The sequence below is a fragment of the Vidua chalybeata genome, chromosome 21, assembly GCF_026979565.1.
Source record: "Vidua chalybeata isolate OUT-0048 chromosome 21, bVidCha1 merged haplotype, whole genome shotgun sequence".
Taxonomy (NCBI): Eukaryota; Metazoa; Chordata; class Aves; order Passeriformes; family Viduidae; genus Vidua; species Vidua chalybeata.
The window spans coordinates 4,575,800-4,599,676 of record NC_071550.1 but is presented as its reverse complement, the minus strand read 5'-3'; the positions used below and the strand labels follow the sequence as shown (position 1 = coordinate 4,599,676).

Genomic DNA, 23,877 nt, shown 5'->3' with positions numbered 1-23,877 from the left:
CATGATTGCATGATAATATTAAGTGCTCATGGCCATATTTCAGAAAACTAGTACGTGCTGCCAGGTTTAAGGAGTAATGGGGAAAAGGACTTTCTCCCCAGTGCTTAAGCAGAAGGCTGATAGCAAAGGAGGATCTCAGAATTTATCATTAAAATAAGATGGCCAAAACCCTCTATAGGACTGTCAAGGTAAAGGATGTGCTAGATATGATTGTAGTGAGGTTCAGCCATGTATTACAGTCAGGACATGCCCACAGCTGTGTATGTTGTGTGGTGGTGGTGCACTCCCAATTTTGTCATGAGCTTGTTTTCTTCTCTGCAGCAACCCCTGAGTTTCACACTCAGGATGCCTCTGTTGGCTATCTGGAAGAGGAGAGTCCTGCTCCAGCAACAGCAGCCCAAAGCAGCAGTGAGGAGGAGCTCAGAGAAGCTCCCTCACCAGCACAAGAATTCAGCAAATACCAGAAGTCTCTTCCCCCACGATTCCAGAGGCAGCAGCAGCAGCAACAGCAGCAGGTAAATGGCTCACAACCCATTTTCTGGAGCCCCAGTAAGCCATTGTGTTTGCTCAGTTCTCAACACCATCAGTCTTTGAGCTGGGAGGAGATAAATGGGGTTTTACCCTGGCCTTTTCCAGTACTTCTGATCATGGAAATATCCTGTCTGATTGGGTAGAAAGGCTCTCTGTGGGCTGCATGAGTTTTTCTTGCGCCCTGTGATGCTTGAGCTGTTGTGGGTAGAGCTCTGCCAGGTTTGTCACTTGCCTGGGAAAAAAATACAGTGCTGTCAGAAATGTTGACTTGTCTTGCATGGTTCTCTGGGCATCTCCTGACATTTGGAACTCTTAGGACTGTTTGGTTTGCGGCAGAGCTCTGTTTTGCAAATGTTCAGGAGCAGGAGAAGCTGTGGATGTTCCCACATCCAAAACCATGAGCGCATCAGTGCCTGTCTTGGTGCTTGTGTAGGCCTGGCCCAGGGGAGGTTCTGTTCCTTGGGCTAGCCTTGACCCTGATGAACATCTTTTTTACTCTCTGGCACAAGATGAGCTGCTGTTATTCAGCACTGCTGCAGTGCCTGAATACACAGGACAAGGAAAGGGGAAACCCTTGGGGTTCAGCTGCTTCCATTTCACTCAGCACTTGCTGTGTCCTTACCATTGTAGGTATGGGCAGCCATTTGCTTGCCAGGGGCAAACTGTGCTTAGTTTGGCAAGTTCCTGGACTGCTTCTGGACTTGGAGGGAGTTCTGGAGTGGCACACTTCTCATTCCACCTCCTGCCTTTGCAGAGGACCGGTCCTTTGCTCTGCTCTCATCCAATACCTACTTGGGTTTTTTCTGTGAGGCTCTTTCAGATCACTGTTTGCTTTGCACCATAAAAATGTTTGGTCTTAAGTGTTTCATTTTTGTTGCATTGAAAACTGTTCTGGGGCGCTGAGATGTCAGCTGAGCTGCTTTGTGCAGCTTGGCTCTTGCCTGACCTTTCAGTGCTGTATGTGCCATACGTGCTGTGCAGCTGTGCCACCAGATGCAGTGAGCCTCTGTAGGGCAGCAGAGCCAAACCAGGGGACAGAGTATTCAGGCTTCAGATAATGCAAAGTTAATTGCCATTCTTCATAAAATAACCACTTGAAATGGGATATCATCAATGCTGCTGCAGATCTTAGCGAAGAGCTCACAATTGGCTTTTGCTCAGTAATTGCTCTTTTATGGATGTTCCCCGTGCTCATAGCTCGGCAGTTGACATTTTCATGATTCAGATGTACAGCAGCAAATGCTGCCTAATGTTACTCTTGAAAAGAGATGCTCTTAAACGAAAAAGAATTGGATGTCTTTGCTGTCATGCTAATAATACCACAGGTCATCACTACTGGAGAACACGAAGTTTTATTTTATTTTCTCATCCTCTGTCATGTTAGTATGTATGAGGCAGTGCGTGTTTTGGCTGGCTTGTATTGCTGCTTTGGTAGCTCCATGAAAAGAGCAAAATGGAAAAATATTGGTAAATAAAAATAATAATATTGGTGAAAGAAATATTTTCTCTGAGGTACCAGAGGCCTAGGTAATGTAGATATAATCTGCATTTATCAGAGCCTTCCTTGCTGTAATGAAGTGTCAGATTCAGATTTAAAGGTGTCTCTTTTGCTCTGCAGTTGGGGATTGGCTTTTTTAATAAACAGTACAGTATCTGACACTGTTGTAAGCTTAGCAAAAACATATGGTTGCACGTTTGACAAGTAAGTAGACGCATTTGTTGTTAATCGGAGTTGTTTAGTGTTTGAAAGCTTTCTTCAGTACACAGAACTCCTTTCAGATATATATTCTTTTTGGACCTTCAGCAAAAGTTAAATGTAAAATCAAATTAACATCATGACTGTCCTCAGCTAAGGGAAGGTGGACTGGCTGTGTGGGAGATGGGGAAACAACCAGCAAGTGCCAGCCTGTCTCTGAAGGATGCCCAGGAAACACTAAAATATGAATAGCTCTCTTAATGTGATTTGGGTTGTTTTTATCTAATCTGTTAAGCTGATAGGGGTGGAACTAATATATCTACACACTAAATAAATTAGAGATGCATTTCCTGAAAAATGCAGCATCTTGTAAAGTATTTGGTTCCAGTTATGAAGTGGCGTTTGACAGGAAGCTGTCCTGTACTCATGGGAGTGTTGAGAAGAGGCAAATTGTGGTCTTAAAGCCAATCCCTTGTGTTTGGCCACATAGCCTGGCCCACAGTGGTGTGATAGTCTGGCTGCTCTGGTATTTACAGAATACCAACTGCCACATGCCCAGCTGGTAGTGAGTTACCCCTGCTGGTAGTGAGTCTGCCCCAGCCTCCCATCTGATTAGGGATTGAACCTTTGATGGGTGGCATGTGCTGTCCTTTGGCTGACCAGTACATCAGTGTGATTCCTGGCTCCACAACCAATGTCCAACGGCCCATCCTGTTCCCTGCAGGAGCAGCTGTACAAGATGCAGCACTGGCAGCAGCAGGTCTATCCTCCCCCGTCCCACTCCCATCCCCAGCGGACGTTCTACCCGCCGCACCCACAGATGCTCGGCTTCGACCCCCGCTGGATGATGATGCCGTCCTACATGGACCCTCGCATGGCCCAGAGTCGCACCCCCGTGGATTTCTACCCTTCAGCCCTTCACCCTTCAGGTGAGTGTTGTCAGTGTTTATCTCAGCTCTTGAGTTGGTTCATATCTGGAAATTCGTTGTGTTTCTTAACCTCTGTCGAGATTTTGCATTCTGGCTGGCATCCCTTCTTTGGGGATGAGAAAGCTGGTTTCAGTGGGAAGCGGTGGGAGACTGGGAGGGAGGACATGCAGACATGTGTCTATCCATTCTCTGCACTGCAGTGGGAGACTTTCCCTGACTGCTTTGTGACCTTAGTGGATGTGACTGATTTTGCCCCTTGGAGGAAAGGGTAGCAGATCCACTGCCTCTTGGATGAGAAGGATGAGTTTTGGACTTACTGTAATAATGTGAAATCTTAATAGACCCTTTTAGGAAATGTGATGGAGAAACCCTGTAGTTCCTGAGCTGTGTGTGCTTTGCACCTTCCTATCTTGTCCTAATCTTCAGAGGTGTGAATGTAAACATCAGGATATATAAATCATTCCCTGCAGTTGGTGGATTGCTTGATCCCAAGCCAGTAATGCTGTGTAGTGTCTGTGTGGGCTGGGCTCTGAGAGCTGTGTCATCTTCTGTATCACTCCAGGAGTATTTCCCAGCTGTGCATTTTCCAAGCACAGGCTCCCCTTTACAAGGGAGGTTTCCATGGCTGCAGCTGCCTGCTGCTTGAGAAGGAAGGGGAGTCAAGCTAGGAGATTCTTAAATTCTTCTTGTCTGTGAAATCCTAGTGCTAATGGCATGAACTCTGTTGTGAGCAGGAATTATGAAGCCCGTGATTCAGCAGGACTCCATCAGTGGGAGCAGCTGTCGGTCTGAAGATCAGAACTGTCAGGCAGGGCAGGCAGAGAGGAAAACTGCTCCCTTGGATCCTGTGCCAGTGTGGGGCCAGGACAGCTACACATCCCTGCAGAGCAAAGGATACTCCCTGTCTCATCAGAAACACGCTGACAACATGAGCATGGAAGGGCTGCATGCCAGGTGAGTGCAGAATTCCCCTGTCCTCATGCATGCTGGGATGGGAGGTGCTGCTGTAAGCATCTGCTGAAAAGCAGGTGTAGAGCTGGCCTGAAAGATGTCTGTGAACAGGCCCTGGTACTGATCTGGGAGCACCCTTACACTCCTGAGTGTTTTAGCTGGTTTACACTGAGCTATCGAGCTATTCAGAAGTTTTCTATCTGACCAGCTTGGAGCCTGTTTGGAGAGAGAGGGGGACTTGTCACCTACATGGGAAGGTATAAAAAGCCATGAGTCAAAAATTCTGATGATTGCTAATTTATCTCCTACTTTTTTTAGACATTCTAAAATCAGTTCTTTGTTTTCAGATCTTCAAATCATTGGAGGTTAAATCTCCCTTCATTTTTTAAGTTTGCTGCCCATCATAGGAACTGTTTTCTTTATCATGCATTGATTCAACAAACCAGGCAGTACAGCCTGGGGCCACAGCAGGTCTGGCCAACATTTTTGTATTTTATAGGTTAATTGCTTCATGATTTAGCATAAACCTCAGTTTATTTCTTTTCACCTTTTGTATCCAGCCTGGGCCCTTGGAGATGTGTTGTGCTCTGCATTAGCTGACTTGTCTTTGTTTGTTGTTTGGTTTGTTCTCAGGAATGAAAGTTACTCTGCTTCTGCAAGGCCGGAGAGTCTGAGCACTCAGCGAGATCTCTTTGAGGAGAGAGGGGAGGAGTATTTGAATGCTTTTGACAAGAAGGCCCAAGCAGACTTTGACAGCTGCCTGTCTTCTCAGAGGATAGGCCAGGATCTCTTGTTCCAGCACCAGGAGAGTGTGCAGGAAGCCTGTCCTGCTGGCAGCCGCCATGCAAACCTGAGGTGTTCACCCCTGGAGCCTGATTTTATCCAAGCAGAGAAGAAGCCTGAATATAATGGTTGGGATATCAGCCACCATCAGAAACCTGCGGAGACAGCAGCGGAAGTTGCTGAAGAAGTACCCCGGGATGAGCAGTCGTTCAGTGCTGACCCCTGGAAGAAGGAAGGAGCCAGTACCAAACAGGCCACTGAAGAGACAGCAGAGTGGGCTCCTGAGAGCCGCAACACCAGCGGGCAGCCCCAGGAGCAAATGGGGAGGACACGGCGGTCAGGCCCCATTAAAAAGCCAGTCCTGAAAGCCCTCAAGGTGGAAGAGAAGGAGAAGGAGATGGAGAAGGTTAAACTGGAGGGAGAGGACAGCTCACGCCCGCTGAAGGAGAAGGCAGCTGTTCAAAAGGTAGAAAATGAGTCAGATGACTCTGCTGCCTTGCTGAACTCAACACGTTACCTGCTGGATGACAAAGGTTCTTCCCAAACGAGCCTTGCACGAGAGGCTGAGAAATCCCAAGAGGAAGAAGAGGATGAGGAGGAAGAAGAGAAGCCAGAAAGAACCTGGGAGAACAAACTATCCAGAGAAAGCAGCGATCTCCCGCCCACAAAAAGAAATAACTGGATCTTCATTGATGAGGAGCAAGCCTTTGGTGGGAGAGGTCAAGGGCGTGGGCGAGGGAGAGGCTTCAGAGAGTTCACCTTCAGAGGCCGAGGCGCGGTTGTGAGCAGCAGGGGGGTCTACAACAACACCCAGAGGAGCAGCAGGGGCCGAGGGCTCCGGGAGTTCAACCAGCCAGAGGACTTTCCCAGGGGCAAACCAAGGCGCCGGATTGCCAGCGAGACACACAGTGAAGGGTCAGAGTATGAGGAGCTCCCCAAGCGTCGCCGGCAGAGGGGCTCTGAGAACAGCAATGAAGGCTCTGTGCTGGACAGGGATGACAGTGATTTGAAAAAGGGAGACTTCAAAGAGTCTTGGAGGTCCAACAAAATCTATTCAGATGATCACAATAGCCTGGATCCTAAGATGAGGGCTCCAAGAGCCTTTGGGAGATCACTGCCACCAAGACTGAGCAACTCTGGCTATGGGCGAAGGGGATTCATGGGTAAGGAGCCCACCCAGTGGCAAGGCAGGAGTGGGGGTGGAGGGTGGCAAGAGTACAGCCACACATCTCCATCAGACACTTTTGGGAGCAGGCAGCAGTCTGACAGGGACTACCTTCAGGATTCTTACAAGCACACGGATTCCTTCTCCAGCCGGGTTTTTGATGAGAGTCATCTGGATGACAAAAGGCACTTTTTCCAGGAGGATTACTCAGCAGATCAGGAGAACATAGAGAACAGGCCCTTCAGGAGGCGCCGTCCTCCCCGCCAGGACAAGCCCCCACGGTTCAGGCGCCTCAGGCAGGAGAGGGAATCAGTCGGGCAGTGGAACCCCGAGGAGGGAGGCCCTAATCTGCTGCCCAGCCAGTGGCCAGGCAGACCCAAACTGGGCACTGCAGAGAAGAGCAGCATCTCGGGCAGACGCTCTCCTGAGCTGTCCTACCAGAACTCTTCGGACCATGCCAATGAGGAGTGGGAGACAGCGTCTGAGAGCAGTGACTTCAGCGAGCGGCGGGACAGAAGAGATGGAGCTCCGGAGAGTGAGGGCCAGCTGGAAGGTGGCCTCAGCACTGGGAGCTTGGGAGAGAAGAGGGAACTGGCAAAGAGGAGCTTCTCGAGCCAGAGGCCGCTGGTGGACAGGCAGAGCCGCAAAGCTGAGCCGGCGGGGTTTGCAGAGCAGTCCGTCAGGAGTGGTGTGGGAGCAGCTTCCAGATACGAGAGCCAGCAGAATGGGACCCTGATAAAGAGCAAAAGGTAAAGTTGTTTTCTGATCTGTGGTATATGCAGATGTTGAAGGAGTGGACATACACTCTATTCATTTTCTTCTTGTCACTTCTATTCCCATTCTACTGACAAAACTAAATCCTTTCCCTTCTTCCTGTGTAGGTCTCCAGAAGAAGGAGGAGGCCTTGGCAACACCAGTGGTGGGAGCAGCCACTCCATTTATAGCTTGGATAGGGCCTCCCATGTGAACTCAGAGAGTGCTGAGGGGCCAGGTAAAAAGCCCGAGAAGGAGCACAAATCCACTGCACAAAGAGCAAGTGAGAAGGGCGAGGCCTTGTCGCAGTTTGAACTGAGTTATGGAAGTGAGTATCTTGATTCATTTGTTTCTTTAAGAGGATAACATATTATGACTGACTGATTAAAGCCAGACTGATTCTATCCAGTGTTATTTTTAATATCAGGTTAGGGACTTTTTTTACATTTATTTACAGAAACAAGAAAATTCTTGTGTGTCTAAATAGAAAAATGGAAAGTTCAATTGTTGTTAAATTTTGAACACAAACTTTTCAGCCTGGTCTGACAGTGTCTCTAATGTTTCTTCTATATAAAGTTTGTGTTTAGGGAGAATATTTCTGTATTTCTCTCTAAGACGCTAATGTATTTTAGCCTTGAAATTTATGTTTGAAGGAAATTGAGAGAGGATCCAGAGTGGGAAATTTGAGGCTGAGCTAATGGCAGGGGGGCAAGAAATTAGTATCCCTGAAAAGAGAATTACCTGAGTTATAGCTCCTCCAGCTGAAGTGTGCTCATCTTGAAACAGAGGAGACAGCAAAGTCCTGCAGATAAAGTGGCTGGTAGATGTTAGCAGACTACATGATTTTATTTTCTAAAAGTAGCTGCTGTGTTGCTAGGTGAACTTATTGTGGCATGGATCCTGTTTGGAGTGCACTGTTTAAATTCCTGCAATTATAAAGCTTTATATGCACACACATGTGCACTGTATTCTCTCTCTGTGTTTTGTTCAGGTACCATCATTGATAATCGGGTGTCGAACACAGCAGAAGAGCATGAGGTTGGTTCCATGGCAGGGGAAGGCTTCATTGAGGTTCTTACTAAAAAGCAGCGTCGTTTGCTGGAAGAGGAGCGAAGGAAGAAGGAACAGGCTGCTCAGGTGAGGAATGGGAGGCAGAAAAGTTGGACCTGTTGCATGATTTGGATTGCAGTCAGAGAAACAGGGCCCCAGAAAGTGTTTGTATGAACAGAAAAACGTACAGTTGACAGTGCCAAAGTAGTACAGATCCTGTATTGGGCCCCAGAAACATATTTAGGGCCTCTGGTCTAAAAAGCAGTTTGATTTCTGACTGTTCTTGGCTTGCAGCAGAACTGTTAATTGGGAGTTAAGTTTCTAGAGTGGTCTTCATCCAAAGCAGCTTGGCTCTCTAAGCCAGCTGCTGGCTGTAGTTGGTGGCATATTGGGCAGCAGGAGCAGTGGATGACTTTGCACTCTGACTGTGTTGTTGCCAGAAGAAAACCTCACACTGCAAAAGGCAGCTCCTTCCAGCCTTGTTAGACTGGGGGAACCTCCCAGTCTGACACCTGTGCCTTTCCTGTCACAGGCACCAGCCAAGGCCCGCGTCCTTCAGTCGCGCATTCCACCGCGATTTGCTAAGAAGCAGAACAGCCTGTGCTTGGAGCAGAGTGATGTAACAGTGTCTGGAAACAGCCTGGGCACAGAGATCTGGGAGAGCAACAGCCCAGGTAGGCTTGGGTCTGTTTGTTCCAAAGGGTTTCAGAGAGCTGGAGTCCTCTGGGGTGTGCAGCAAGGATGGGGTCCGTGGTTCAGAGGAGACAACCCTCTCCTGTCTGATGCTGGGAGTGGGAGGGGAGCTGGCAGACATGTGGAGTAGCCTCTGTTGTAAGCTCTGCTGTTCAATCATCCTGCTCCTGTTGCTGGCCGTGTCAGTCTCCTAATCTGCTTGTTGGGTCTTTGTTTCACATCAAGATCCTACTGTACAGCATTTTATAGCTGCCTGGGCTGGATCTACTTGAGACTATCTTATTTTGCTTTCCTACATTTTCTCATCTCTAGTCCTGAGCAGCTGTTGCCTCCCTTGTTTCTCTCTGACCTGTCTTTTTCCTGTTGTTATGTTCCCTAAGAAATCTCCTCCCTGTTCTCTACTCTCACTCCTCATACCCTGTGTTCTCTGCTGCATCATGTCTCAGATGTCTGGGCAACACTTAACATTCTGAGGTGGTGAAAATACCCTTTCTCATGTCTAGAAATGGAAGGTTGATTGTGTAATGTGCACAGAGTGTGCTCATAGTTGTGTTTCAAGCCGCTGAATCCTACCCTCCATTCTCTTCCAGCACTTTCTGTTCAATCTCCTGGCAGCGATTCCTGGAGCAAGCCTGTAAATACCTTTAATGGTACTGAGTCTAGCACTGAGGTAAGTGGCTCCTAAGGTGCCCTTCAAGGTATTGTGTGTATAAAGTATTAATGCAGGTGGCTTTTATGCTTCTCATTGCTCCATCTGTGCTTAGTGACTCTCAGCTCTGCTTGTGCCATTTTAAACTGTCTCTTTGCAGTTTTAATTTGAGCTTGACGCTGTTCAAATCTTGACCTAAAGAGCCAAGCACTGCTTGGTGTTGTGTGTGGGTATAAATCTGGAGTATCTGTGTGATAGAGCTATTCCGGGGTTATGCTCATCACTGGGTGCACACTGTGGTTGAGGAGGGTGGAATCCCTTAGGTTCTGTTTGTGCCTGTGAGCAGTGTGTAGCTGTAGCCTTAATGCAGGGAGGGCAGAGGAGTTCCTGAACACTTCACCTCTGGAGACCAAGAGTTCAAATTTGGTTTGGGTCCCATGTGAAGCGAGTTTGGCAGTCTCAGCCTAGTTGTTCTGTGGGACACATCTCCTTCCTCTGAAGCCAAGGTCTGGTTGGTGCATCAGTTCACCTGTCTCAGGGCTGTGTAGAGCTGAGTGAGCAGCCAAGGGGTGCTGCAGGTCAGGCCCAACTCCTTTGCAGTTAACCAGGATGGTGATTTGAAAAAGGGACGTGGTCTTGCTGGTTTCTGGGATGTTTTTTCCTCGGTGGTGCTGGGTCTGAGTCCGGGGCTTTAACACATTTCGTGCTTTGCATAGCAGGGATTTAAAGGCAGCCAGGGGGATAGTGGCATTGACTTGAGCGCGGAGTCTCGGGAATCCTCCGCGACCTCCTCTCAGCGCAGTTCTCCATATGGCACCCTCAAACCAGAGGAGATGAATGGGGCTGGCCTGGTGGACCCAAAGCCTGACTGCCAGAAGGAGCAAGTGCAGAAGCAAACTGATAAAAAGGTAATCTGGATTCGCAGCCAAGCCAGAGCACAGAGTGAGAGACGTTGTGAAGTGGTTGTGTTGTTCTTGATAGCATTTTTAAGGCTTGAGGTTGGGTTATTCGGTCTTTGTGTCTCAGCCTCTCTGCTTTCCTGTTAAGGATTCAGATCAAGGCTCAGGACAGAACAAGGAACACAAGCCCGGACCAATCGGCAACGAACGCTCCCTGAAAAACAGAAAGGGTTCGGAGGGAACGGAACGGCTGGAAGGGAATATTCCCCCTGTTAATGGGGTGGAAATTCACGTGGATTCTGTACTTCCTGTGCCACCCATTGAATTTGGAGTAAATCCTAAAGTGAGGATTGAATTTAATTTTATCTTCTTGGTGATTTGATCTTGTTGAGGCATGAAAAGTGGTTTGAGGCAGAAGGATTATTTAGAGGAAGCTTCCAGCTGTAGGTTTGCCTTAGATTTCATTACTGACACAGACCAGGCACTCAGGATGTCCTGGCAAACATTTAGTATCCACTTGGAAATACTGTGTCCCAAGGACCAGCTGGGGTGGTAAGAGAGGTGAGGGACAAAATCACAGCCAAGCTTTTGTGTGCCTCTGGGGGTTGCCTGCTGCTGAGTGCTGACAAGTGTTTTCTGTTTCCAACAAGGCTTACTGGAGATCAGTCTTTAGTTTGTAGTGTCATAATTCAGGCTAGAGTCATTAACCATGAAAAGCAGAGGGTTGGCCCATGGACCTGGATTTGAATTTTATGTGTGTTGCTTTTTCAGGACTCTGACTTCAGCTTGCCACCTGGTTCTGCCTCTGGCACTGCAGCTAACCCTGTCACCAAATTGCAGGATGCCTTGGCCAGTAATGTAAGTTTTTTTTTTTTCTTTTGACATTGATTAATTGGAGATACTCCTTAGGTAAATCTCAGGAAAGCAAGCATGCCTGCATCTGACTTCATATTTCATGCTTAGGCAGCACATGTCACTGAAATCCAAAATGGAAATCTGAAGATGCCTTGGTAAAATGAGTGTCACAAATGCAGAAGTGATACAGAGAGCAACTTCATAATCATTGTGACCTGTGTAAAGCCATCTCTGAGATGACCAGTCTCTTCCCCGAGACACCCAAGTGTTGGACATGGCCATGATGCAGATGGTGGCATGTTTAGACCCAGATGGCCCACCTTCCTCAGAAGGTTTCACATGCCACAGCAAGGCATAGAACTGTAACATGGTGGTCAGGCCTTTTGAGAGGTTTTCCAGCTTATTCCAGCCATCTGGATATTTCATTATTCTGTGTGAAAGAGTGAGCACACTGAAAGCCCAGCTGGTAGCTCAGCTGTAGACAACAATGTGACACACACACAAAGCTGCCTTTGAAATGTCTTCAAGTTTGTAGGCTGTCTGGTTTTGATTTTAGAGATTTGTCTTATAGGGTGTTTCTTTTCAGAAACGGGTTTTGTCTGAAACGTAGGTAGTTTCTAAATATGGGACAGGAAGGAGAACTCTTCTGCAAATGGAAGTTACTGGATCAAACTGATGTTGAAGTGGAAGCTGGTATAGTTCAGCATAGAGGGGTGTCTTTGCACATAACCAAAGCTTCCTTTATTGCAAGAGCAGAATGGATCCCAGCTGAACTGGTACTTGGCTCCTGCAGTACCCCTGGGGACTGAATTCTTTGATGTGCACTTACTGGAGCTGCCCAGCTGAATCTCTGTCACCTTGGTGGCTCATACCGTTCTCCTAAGAGTTCACAAATATTCACCTTTTATGACTCTCCCCTCAGGCAGGGTTAACACAGTCCATTCCCATCCTGCGAAGGGATCATCACCTCCAGCGCTGCATCGGCCTGAACCCCATGTCCTTCCCCACTGCAGACCTTACTCTTAAGGTAAGGAAGCTGAAGGTGTGTGGATGCCATGTCTCTGCGGGTAGATTAGTGAGGGTGGGGAGATATTTCTCAGAGTATTTTCTTAGGTATTGCTAAACTTTAATTAGCTTTTGTAAAAGTTGTGCATGTGTGCTATTCAACATGAGCGCAGGGGTGTGTGTTTTAAGTCCTGAATGCAGGAAGTCCTTGCCAGTTGTAGAACCAAGTGCAGCAGAGCTTTTCTGTTTCATTACTGGGTAAGGTGGCTGCTCAGGGATCCTGGGAAGCCTGGTGGTGTAAAGAGAGGGAAAAACCAAACAAAACCCACCCAAGTGTACAAACAGGAACAACAGAACCAAATAAACCAAACCAAAAACCACCTCCATCCCAAACCCGAGAAGCTCAGCAAATACCAAGGGATTTGAGTATTTGTGAAGGATTCTTATTCTTGTCCATTAGAAATCCTTGTAGAACCCCCTGACCTCAGACCTGTCAGCTTTCCACTATGCCTAGAGTGCAGGGAGTTTGAGCTCATAGGACACAGATGAGCAACTGTAGGCTTTGGTAATTCCTCCCCATTTGAACTGTCTGTAGTTATTGTTCTTTGTTTCCATAGATGGAGTCTGCTCGTAAAGCATGGGAAAACTCTCCAAGTTTACCAGAACAGAACTCCCCAGGAGGTGCAGGCTCAGGCATCCAGCCTCCTTCCAGTGTTGGAGCTTCCAACGGTGTCAGCTACAGCTCTTTTGGTGGAGTTTCTATGCCTCCTATGCCTGTGGCCTCTGTAGCACCTTCTGCATCTATTCCAGGTACCTGCAAACTGCAGCAACATTTGCACTGTCTGATTGTTACCTGGGAGTCATGCTCTGGTTCTGGTAGGTGAGAGCACGGTGAGAAGAGCTTCTGTGTAGAGTAACTGGCTGGCTGGTGTTTGACAGATCCTTAACAACTCGGGCAAGACAGAAAGAGGGACTGTCTCCCTTTGAAGAATGTGGCTGGTGAAAGTTTAATACAAAGACAGCTTTCCCTGTGTGGTGGCAAGTCTCTGATGTCTCAATAGATCTTGCTTACCCTTTAGAATGTGTGCCCAGTAGAATAGAAGGGAGGAGACCTCTGGCTGAGAGGCTTCAACAGTCCCAATATCATTATCAGCCATTCCTCTGCTTGTTTTGCCTGTGAAGTCACAGGTTCTGAGCACCTTTTGCTTTTAGCAAAACAACTACTGGCTTATAACTCACAGAATTCTGGAAGGGGGAAGGTGTTGCTGTCTTTTAGTTGAAGGAAAAGCTTAGCTCAGTTATGTTAGTGTGTGTAATTAGGGAGAGTATGTGGAAAGAGGAAAAGTACTGGGATTCTCTCCATGGGATGAATCCTGGGTCCCAAAGGACTTTTCATGTATGCACTGTCTTTCTCATGTCTCAGTTCAAGAACAGAGTGAAATGTGTAGTGACTGTTATTAGCTTCCACTTGGTAAACAGATTGTTCCAAGTCAGGTGATCTCCTTCCTCACCCACCCTCATTTTGCTGCTTAATCCTCTGGTTCTTATCTGCACAAAAGCACAGGAGTGGTGCAGCAGTTACTAATTGGTGCCACCCTAGGGGTGAATATGGCTTTTAGAGCTCATGTGTCAAGGCCTTAAATGCTGTATTGGCTCTTTCTGTCTGTCTTAGCTGCAAAGATGAGATGATTGCAGAGCAGATTTCTGGCATTTAGATCAGAGTGCAGGTTACCAACTTCTGAGCTGCTAGTGTCTGATTCTTTTGTGGAGGTGGGAAACCTGGGTTTACATTTAGCCTTTGACAGGAAGGTATGATTCATTCTCAGCAATCCTGCTACTGCTGATGGTGGTATGTGGATTTAGGAGCTTTACAGACTCCTCTGAATGGATACTGTGTTCATGTTAAATTACTGAAAGGTAGGAAATAGTCTTGACCTGCAGATCTCTGCAGTCTACTGTGCCTGTATCTCCCCTGTACCTTGAATTTACAGCCTGCCTTTTCTGATGTCCAGGTAACCATATTCCACCCCTGTATCTGGATGGCCATGTGTTTGCAAGTCAGCCCCGCCTGGTCCCTCAGACAATACCTCAGCAGCAAAGCTACCAACAGGTAAGGGAGCAGTACAGCTTCCAAGTGGTATTTCAAGGATTCTTCATGGTGGCATTGAAGAAACAATGAGTAATTTCATAGCCCAAAGGAACTTTAGATGTGTCTCCCTTTAGGTTCCTTGAATGCTGCTTCCCAGTGGGTGTCAGGAGTTAGTGGAACTGAAGGGAGGGAATTTAGGAGCTCTTCCCCTTCTGTACCAGTGCCCTTGGACTGGTTTTAACTGAAGCAGATGCTGAGGCCTGAGTGAGATGAAGTGACTTTCAGTGAATTCCCCAGACAGTCAATAATAATGAGTAACTTCACTAATAAATAGGATGTTGATAGGGCTGAGGAGAGCTCTTTCAAGGTAGAGCACAGGCAGGTGAGAGCTGGGATTATCACTGCCTGCTTTTATGTGAAGAGCATATTGGTTCCCTCATGTCCATCAAATGCCTCTTGCAGGCATCAACCTCTAGGTGCCTGGGCAGGGTCTTCTCTGGCAGTGCTGCTGTTCTGGGGAATGATGCAGGGCTGGGTAAAGGCCCAGTGTAGGTAATTGTCACTGCAGATTGACTCACGCTGGAAACTGATGGGTTTTTAACAGCCCTGGAGAGTTTCTGACTCCTCTTGTACCTCTCAGTCGTATTACTTTCTTCTGCAGGCTGCTGCTGCTCAACAGATTCCCATTTCCCTCCACACATCCTTACAGGCCCAAGCTCAGCTTGGACTGAGGGGTGGTCTGCCTGTTTCCCAGTCCCAGGAGATGTACAGCTCCATACAGCCCTTCAGGTAACTGCTTCCTGTTTTCCTTTCCTTGTGGCTTGCTCTCTTATGTTCCTCATGTCTGGGTACATTGGTCAGATATCCCACACTCATTTTCCCTTTCCTCTTTGTTCAAATGCTCTTTCCTTCCCCTAATAACAGTGCCAGTGTAGGGAGCATGAGACTGAAAAATCTGAGTTAGTGCTTCAAAAGCCTAAACACTGAGGTTTAAAAAAAACCCTTCTTATTTGCTAGAGCTGTTGGAATATTTTAACTTCTGATTTTTTCCTGCTTTGCAAAATTCCTGCAGACTTTAGGTAACCTGAATCTTCCCTTAACTGCTAATCTGCAGGTTGTTGTGTGGGATATTGAAACATAAATATTAGGTACTACACAATGTTGTTCTGTTGAATATTCTGGCAAGACAAGGACGTGGTTGTAAAAGCTTAAGAGTAGAAGTAAAAAATCCTGGTGACTAAAATGGAAAGTGGCATCACAGCTTATTTCTAAGCTGTCAGTTCACTTGTCTGAGAACTGATGGCAGGCCAGATACAGTTTGGCAGGGTGTGTTTGTACAATCTCCAAAGGTTTTGTGCATCATGACTGAAGCATGTTTTTTTCCTGCAGGTCTCAGGTGTACATGCACCCCAGTCTGTCCCAGCCCAGCACCATGGTCCTGACAGGAGGCACTGCTCTGAAACCTCCATATTCCGCCTTCCCAGGCATGCAGCCCTTGGAGGTGGTGAAAACCCAGTCTGGGTCCCCCTATCAGCCCATGAACGGAAGCCAGGCACTGGTTTATGAGGGGCAAATAAACCAGGCTGGTATGGGAGCCTCCCAGATGATGGACTCTCAGCTCACACAGGTTAGGAGCAGGACTGGCGAGCCACTCCTTTGGTCCAGGCTAATTCACAGCCACTTGTTTCTGAGGATGGGTTGTAACATGTCTGTCTGAACTAAACTCTTTGTAAAGAGGCGGAAGATTTCCCCGAGACACTGTTCTGTGAACCATGGTTTCACATATGCAGCACCTTATTTAATGAGATGGTTGCTCATACCTTGTCTGTCCCTGCTGAGACGTCATTTTGTCACTTGGAAGTCAGACCTTCCAGTGCTGCATGCATAGGAGGCCATGATGCAATGGTTGTCCTAAAAGCACCTCTTCTGAGAGCCAAATCCCAATCATCTCTCCCATCACCTCAGCTTCCAGGGCAACTAGGAACTTGTATTAAAGGCTCATCCGTCTTCTCAGTTCATTTGTCGTCCAAGTCTTATTTGCAACTTCAGCTGATCTGTTTGGCAGAATCCTAACAGGAATTTCAATGTGTGAAAATGTTTTAATAAAGCATGGTTCACATAAAAACATTGAATTCTACTGTGACCATAGCTGTGTTTGTGGGCATGTGCTCTGATTCTCTGGAGAAAATTTGATAATTTTATTAAACTCATCTTACGTTTATCTTGTGCAACTTGTTAAGGTTTATTTTTTGTTTCAGAGGGATTTTTATGTTGTGACTGATGTAAAGACTTAACCCTGAAAGTAACTTAGGTGAGGAAAATACAGAGAACACTGGCAAACTAAATATTTGAAGAAAAGCTTTATCCATCATAAGCGAGTAACTTGGTTTCTTTTGCCAGCCTTAGATTGGTTTATTTATTTACTCTATAAAGTGTTGATAGAACCTCCCAAATCCAGCAATTGTGACAAAATCAGGGGGAACAGGAAGTGCCTCAGCCCCAAGCTACAGTATTTTTTTGTAATTGCTCTTAGTTCTGTCCATCACTGGTTTGAAGCTCACTGTGGAACATGGAGCTTAGGTCCCTTTCGCTTTCTCTGGAGGTCCAGTCCTCAGAAAGTTCTGCTGTAAGAGCGTAGGAGATTTTCAAAGGTGAAAACAAAGCACCTGACACTACACTGACACTGTATGAAGGGAAAACAGACCCATGAAGTGACCATGAGGAAGACTGGAAAACTGGGCTCTAGGAATGGAGGACAGCCCCCATCCACGGGCCGTTAGGTTAACTTGATGGCACGTTAAAAACCCAGCTGGTAAGGGTGTTGGCAGCACTGCCAGAACGTCCATTTCCATGTGCAAATCCCTCTGTTACAGTCATTTTTCTTTATTCTGTGCCAGGCTGCACTGTTTGGAAGCTTCCCTTTGGCAAGGCTGTGCTTTCAGGGTATTGGGAGGCAGCATGTCAAACACACGAGACTGTTACTGCCATTAAGGTAACTACATGTCCTTGTCACACAGCTGACAATGCCTGTGCCTGGCTCCCAGCTGCCTCTGCCCCGCTACGGCTCTGGCCAGCAGCCCCTGCTTCTGCCACAGTCCATCCAGCTTCCTCAGGGGCAAAACCTGCCTGTAGGAGCTCCCCGAAGAATCCTCCCTCCTGGATCCCAGCCTTCTGTTCTTGCTGCCAGCAGGGAGGTAAGGATTAACTCCGGGTGCTGCTCATGGCATTCAGTAACCCCTCCTGCGTTGAAGTTTTACTCCTTGCTTTTTAAAGGGGAGAATGGCTTGTTTGGCATCCTTAAGTATCCAAGCCAAGGATTGCTGTTAAAATGAAGGAATCCTTTTCCCCTCATCTCCAAAGTGCAAGCCAGCAGTTTTCAGGTTTTGCTGCTGGTCGTCATTCTGTTTCCAGGGAGCCACATCCTGCCTTGATCCAGTTTGGAGTCTCCAGTTTTATTACATGTTTACACAGGTTTCCCCAGAGTGCTTGAGGGGTGGTGAGCTCCAGACACAGTTGGAATACTGCCCAGATATTTCACTCTGTTGTGAAGCTTGTCCATTTGAGTAGGTATATTAATGTCATGTCTGGTTTGATGGATTCATATCATAAGTTTGTCTTACTATAGGGGAGAGAGAGCACAGCAGTTAACTTCCAGGTTCTGTATTTGCTTGTGCTGCTGGCTTGGTGCTTTAATACAACAGATGATTTCACTTACAAGCCTCACTTTCTTCACCTGAAAAATATTTCTTTTTAAATGGGCATGATGGGGAGAAAGGCAAACATTTGGCGTGTTTATATGAAGTAATGAGTGATTTGTGAATGCAAAGATGAAACTCTCTCTCACTCATTTTCCTCTGTAGTCCTCCCAGATGGAAATGAAAGGGTTTCATTTCTCCGATGGTAAACAGAGCATGTCCTCCGGAGGGTCAGTACCATCCCCACACACGTACAGGTGAGACCTTCACACAACTTGGGCTCCTTAGGATGGGAGAGAAACACCTGCCATCCCTGCACGAGATCCACCTGGGTTTTCATGTCTAGAACGTGCTCACTGCAGTCCAAGTACTTGTGTCTAAATGCATGGTCATGGCTTTCATTTTGGGTGTGGGCCAGCGTGTGTATCTGACCTGGTGCTTTGTGGGACGTGCATGAAGTTACTCGTTCACTGAATCCCAAAGACAGGTTGGAATTGGTGTATGCTTTTGTTCCTTGTGAAGGTGGGAGATCTGAGGATCATTGAATAAATGTTTATGGTCCTGAAGATGGGAGTGCTCATGTCTAGACACATCAGGTCATTGAGGCTTTTGGGAGACTAATTTATTTCTTTCTCCTAACCGACTTGTGTGTTGTTGTTTGCACTGTGGAGCTCACTGATCTGCACAGCACAGACTCCTGCCTTGTCTGTTGCTGCTTTGCTGTCTTTTTTCCTTTCACACATGAATAAGGCTCTCATTCCATTGTAGAATTTACTCCATGAATGTTGTCGACTCTTCGATTTCCAGGCCTAGCTCTGCCAGCCCCAGCGGGAAGCCGTCGGGACCAGCAGTGAGCATGGGCTCTGTGCAAGGACACTACGTACAGCAGGTAGTGTACCTGAGTTCTTTGTACAGCCCAAAAATACCTGCTCTTCTACACTGCTGTGCTTGTGCCTTGGGCTGCAGTGGAGAGGCAGAAAGGCCTATGTAACTGAAGCTCCATGTGGGAGTTAGTGTTTTCCCCTGGGTAGGTGGGTGTTTTACTGAGTCCAGGAGTAATTCTGTGTGATTTGAAAGTCAGGAGAGATTAGTTCTACTAATTTCTGCTGCTGTGGAGTTTTTATAAGTTACTTGCATTGCCAAATAGGGGAGACACTGAGATCCTTAAATGTGAGGTGTTACAGGAGCAAATTCAATGTCCTGCATGAACGATGGTCACAGTTTGCTTGTTCTGCCTGCCTAGAGGTGTCTGTCCTAGCTAATGCTTTGGTTTTTGTGTCAAAAGGCAAAGCAGCGGGTGGATGATAACAAAGCCAGTCTGGGAGCAGTGAAGCTGCAAGAAACAGCCTCCACAAACCAGATGAAGCCAGTGCGCACAGGAGCGATCAAACCTCAGGCAGTCAAAGTGGAGGAGAGCAAGGCCTAGGAGCACCTCTGATGCCTGAGAGGCACCACAGCTTAGACTGGAGCCCACTGGATCTCCTGAAAATCTCACCAGATCTATCCCCACCCCACACTGACTGACTACAGCAACATCATTCGAGCCCCTCTCCCAACAAAGCAGTTTGAAACAGTGGATATGACATTGACCTGCTTGCTTTAAAACAAACCAATCATGTGACTTTTAAGTGGCTTTAGCCATTTTTTTTTTTATTTCCCCCTCCCCATGCCCCATCCACAGGTAGCTGTGATTGCTCACTTGGCAAAGCCTGTCCTTCTCCTTCCCTACTTGTGTCTCAGCAGAGTGGCAACTGGGGGAGAGGGGTTTAGTTTGAGGTTTTTCATTTTAAAGGCAGCTGAGGTTTTTACAAAAAAGCTGTATCTTTGTTTATAGCAGAACTTTTATATGTTCTCTCATTCTCCCCCTTCTTTCTGCTTTCCTCATTCCTTTCAGAAAAGAATTCCCTTCAGTTAAAATGATGTTCTGACAAAACTCTGCTTAGTTTTGTATATGGTTCTGTGCTATGTTGAGAGTTCGAGTTTGTTTGGGTGTATTTCCCCAGATGATTTAGCCTTTCAGACTATTTGATTAAAAAAAACAGGACAGATATGACATTTGTTAATTTTTCAGTATTTTTGTTTTAAGCTAGAAGCAGTGCTTGCAGTAGGAGGAAATGTGTACTAAAGACACATAGTACACCAGTGCATAAATTCTGAAACTTGCACCACTCCAACACAGCTTTGGGGTGTTTTGTGCACAACAAAATTTGGCATTTTCATTTTAAGGAAAAAAACCCAAACCACCAGATTTCTGTTGCAAGCTCATACAGATCTAGGTGTTTGATTTTTCCTTTTTGCGCGTTTCGGATTTTTTTAGTGACTGCAAAACACACGCCAAAATGTAAATCTTAGATTTACAAAGTTTGTTAGGAAGAAAAAAATTCTCACAGCACATGGGTCAGAAGAGTTGGCTAGAGCCAACGGGTCTGTATGGACTACTTTTTGTAGTTGTGATGCTCTCTCATGCTCCCTGCCTTGGCTGCTCGAATTCTTTATGTCTCCTGAGACTTGTCCTATATTGTGTTCATCCCTCGGGGCTGCTCTCCTAAGCTTTGCCCTTTTCCCTGAGTCTTGCTTTCTATTCCTCTCTTCCATGGCCTTTTGTAAAATTTGCATAGAAATACGTTGGTAAGGGAGCCCCTCTGCAAGGCACACTTGGAACCTCCTGTTTTTGGGTTGGAAGCGCGTGGTTACAGAGGCAGTGTGGAATCATCCTTCTCCTCTCCTTCCCCAGGTGAACAGCAAAGGGTTCTTTACTCTGATGCAGTTGCATATAGTGTGTGTACAGCATCGTCACCTCACCACTCCTCTCCAGTATTTGATGATCTACACAAGGAAGATCCCAGTGGGAGAGGTTGGGTTTTATTTCTTTGGCTGTTTGGTTTTGGTTTATGTGAGCGTGTGCGTGTGTGTGTGTGTGTGTGTGTACGTAGATTTTTTAGGACGGACTTAAAAGTTCCTGAAAGGGCTTGGAGTCCTTCACCTGATGGTAGTCTAAAGTAAAAACTACTTTCAGCTAACTTGGTTTGTGTTGTTTAGCTCTTTCAAAATGTAAAGTAGGCTGGTCACTCTGAAGTGAGGGACAGAACTGTTTTTGGAGATGGTAGCTTGCTCACGGGCTGTGCGTCGGCCTCTGCTGGGTGGCAGAAAGTCATTTGATGGTGGTTCCAAAGAAGATATTTTGAACAAAGAATGTATTGGGGAAGGGATCTGAAAGGTGTTCTTGTTTCTTCATTTGCTTCCCCGCCCCCCCTCTTCCTGGAAAAAGATCCTTTGTAACTTTGTAAGGATGCATTTGAAGTCTTAAGCTAGGCATAAATATGATTTTTATACAGTAGCTTTAAAGAGCTTAGAAACCTAAACTAACTTAGGCATAGTAATGTCCCCTCTCCATAGGTGTCCCCACGGAACATGGCAGACAACCCGAAGGGAAAGGGATAGGATGGTACTTTAAGAAAAAATAAGAGCTCTTTTTTTCCTTAGGTTTTATGGATTTTAATTTCAGAGCAGAGTGTGCCAGCATCTCTCTAGCATCCTCCTTAAAGTACAGGGTTTGAGATTTAGTGACAAATATTTCCCCAACCTTCAGACATCTCCCAGATCTGCATCCTCATCTGCTAGTCCTGCTCCCAGTGTTTTCCAAAGATTGCACCTCCAGTAAGTCATCCCACCCTTGTTTCTATTTTCTCCCTTGAAATACCATTAACAGCAGAATTGTCTGTTTGGGATTTTTTTATCCTTCTGCCCAGCTGGCCCTAGCTAATACAGGCCCAGAATCTAACTAATGGCTAAAGAGACTTACCTGAGCCCTCCTCATCTCTTCCCTACTCTAGACACACTACTTCAGCTTTACAAAGACACTAACCTCCTTCCTCCCACCTGTGTGACTTCAAAATGGTCAAAGGTGTTGGAGAAACTGGGTTATTGCAAGATCCAAGTTACTGCAGTCCCTCTGGTGTACATGCCATCAGAACTACAAAACTTCCTGTTGAAAAAGGTCACCCTTCTTTCTCTTTTAATCCCTCCATTCCTCCCCCCAACAGAATAAAACACTAGAATTTATTTATACGTATTTGATGTTGTAGGTCTAGGTGAAAAAGTAATTGTTTCACTGCTCTATTTATATATTATGTCTGAATTATTCTGTGCAGGAAAGGCCAAGAAATGCATGTGAGCTTCATTCCATTTCTCAACTTTGCGTGACTGTCAGCTGCAGTTGGCAAGACTCTCTCTCACTTAGTGGAGTTTTGTGTGATGGAAAGCAGTTTTAGAGCCCAAGTTTCTACGGTGCAATATCCTTCTCTGGCATATATTTTTGCTTGTTTGTTTGTTTGTTTGTTTAAAGCTAGTCCAAGGTTAGTGCAGTTCGTGGTGCTCTGGAGTCAAAAGGAAAAGCCTCAGATCCTCAAAAGGAGCAGAAAAGCCAGGGGAGCTGGAATGCTGATAAAAATCCAGCGTGGAGAGGAGGATGGAGATGCACAGAACGTGTCAATACAGAGTGTCCTTCTGCTTGCTGTCTGCACTGCTGAAGGCTTGATTTAATGCTGATTTATTCCTTTGTGAGTTGCTTTGCTTTGACTGGAAGTCAGCTACCAAATTGCAGTCTCCTTCTGCTGGGAAAGGTGCAGGGTGCAGTGGGAGGGAAAGGTGGAGCCCATCTTTCCAGCAACAAGGGGCGAAGCAGGAATGTTCAGAGGCTGACCCTGCAGCTCTTGTTCAGCAGAGGGTCTGAAGCACCTGTGTGATCAGTTCCCTGTCACACAGTGAGTCATGGCCAGCAGCTCCAGTCAGTGCTGCTGTCCTCACCACTTCTGTTAGCTCTTAATTTAAAAACAAATCAGCACTGACGTCTGGGAAGAAAAAAAAAAAAAAAAAGGAATAAAAAGGCACTCCAATGTATTTTAAAAGACAAGCAGAAGCAGCAGAGTCACCAGTGACACAGGTATTGCTGTTGATGTCCGTAGCTTGCTCCTGGCTGTGCCAGCACCTCTGGATGTGTTTGCTGCCCCTTGCACTCCTGTGTGTGTGTGGTGTTCACGCAGAGGCACTCGCCCCATCAGCACCTTCCTTGCAGGAATGCTGCAAAGCCACGAGCTGCCCTGTGGTTCCTGTGTGTTTATAGATGGGTATTCCAAAGGAGCCGAGTGTTTTTGCTGTGCCTCACCTCTTGGCTACGCCAGTCACGTTGCAGCCAGCACCCCTGCATGCCAGGACCTCCTTCTGTTGCATTTTCTTAACCCTCCCTTTTGCTCCAGGCTGGTTAAGCACAGGTGAATTCCTGGTAGCACTGGTTATTTTTTATCCAGCAACCCAGTTTCTTCATAAGAAAGTTGCGTTTGTGAATCAAATTTAATTTACGACAGCCGCCAGCGTGCTTATGGCACGTGGACAGAAAAGATGCATTTAGCTGAAGCAAAAAAGAGACAGAGTCCAGCTATTTCTGTTGTTTCTTTTAATCCAAAGACCACCAGGTTTTTCCAGTGGCCATAGACACTCCCTTGGGTTTAGTGGCTTGTTCTGGCTGCTCCAGATGTCCTTGACTGTCCCCCGGGACCCGCAGCTGCAGCAGTGAGGCGCTCACCCTTTAGCATGTCTCGAGGCATTGTCCTTAGCTGGAATCCTCCCTCTGGTTCTGTATAAATTGCATTTGTTGTTTCTCAAGGGGATATTGTCCTCCTTAAAGCTTTTAACTTCATGACCTGTATAGTAAATTTTTTTTGGCCTTTCCTCTCTTTGTCTTTTCATGTAGACCAGATATTTGAAAGGGCAGACGATGGATAATTGTGTAACGTGCAACCTGTTTATATTTTTTGGAAACTTTAACTCGGACCGGAATTCGAATCACGGAATCACCAGGCCAGTTGCGGCACACTCTTTATTGCCCTTCTCCTCGTTTCAGTACCTATTGTTTCTCCTTTCAAATATGTGATTGTATTAGCTCTTTCCATATGAAAGAATTCTCCTTATTTAAATTAAAAAAAATTAAAAAAATAAAGCAGATTATGCTTTTCTCAAATCCCCCTGTCCCTTGTCTGGTTATTTTAGTTAATAAAAAAAAATACAAAACAAACAAAAAACCAACAACAATCCACCAAAAAAAACACCAAAAACCAAACAGAAAAAAAACCCCAGAC

The 23,877-nt window shown here is 46.4% G+C and overlaps 1 protein-coding gene across 7 annotated transcripts in view; it reads left to right on the top strand.

Annotated features, from left to right (window-relative positions):
• Positions 1–23,759, top strand: part of PRRC2B (proline rich coiled-coil 2B) — a 46,531-nt gene extending 22,772 nt beyond the window's left edge. For 3 of the 7 annotated variants that reach the window (XM_053962166.1, XM_053962163.1, XM_053962165.1), the window contains exons 13-32: positions 322–515; positions 2,952–3,156; positions 3,891–4,110; positions 4,741–6,804; positions 6,937–7,136; positions 7,800–7,945; positions 8,391–8,532; positions 9,142–9,221; positions 9,917–10,108; positions 10,248–10,442; positions 10,871–10,957; positions 11,877–11,981; positions 12,577–12,769; positions 13,972–14,069; positions 14,710–14,837; positions 15,438–15,675; positions 17,066–17,242; positions 17,909–18,000; positions 18,512–18,632; positions 19,029–23,759. In XM_053962166.1, coding sequence (XP_053818141.1) covers positions 322–515; positions 2,952–3,156; positions 3,891–4,110; positions 4,741–6,804; positions 6,937–7,136; positions 7,800–7,945; positions 8,391–8,532; positions 9,142–9,221; positions 9,917–10,108; positions 10,248–10,442; positions 10,871–10,957; positions 11,877–11,981; positions 12,577–12,769; positions 13,972–14,069; positions 14,710–14,837; positions 15,438–15,675; positions 17,066–17,242; positions 17,909–18,000; positions 18,512–18,632; positions 19,029–19,169 — 5,018 coding nt within the window. In that variant the 3' untranslated portion in view covers positions 19,170–23,759. Of the gene's footprint in view, positions 1–321; positions 516–2,951; positions 3,157–3,890; positions 4,111–4,740; positions 6,805–6,936; positions 7,137–7,799; positions 7,946–8,390; positions 8,533–9,141; positions 9,222–9,916; positions 10,109–10,247; positions 10,443–10,870; positions 10,958–11,876; positions 11,982–12,576; positions 12,770–13,971; positions 14,070–14,709; positions 14,838–15,437; positions 15,676–17,065; positions 17,243–17,519; positions 17,612–17,908; positions 18,001–18,511; positions 18,633–19,028 lie in introns of those variants that run through there. The other 4 variants (XR_008434446.1, XM_053962167.1, XM_053962168.1 and 1 more) reach the window with 4 other exon arrangements.
• Positions 23,760–23,877: the final 118 nt, after the last annotated feature.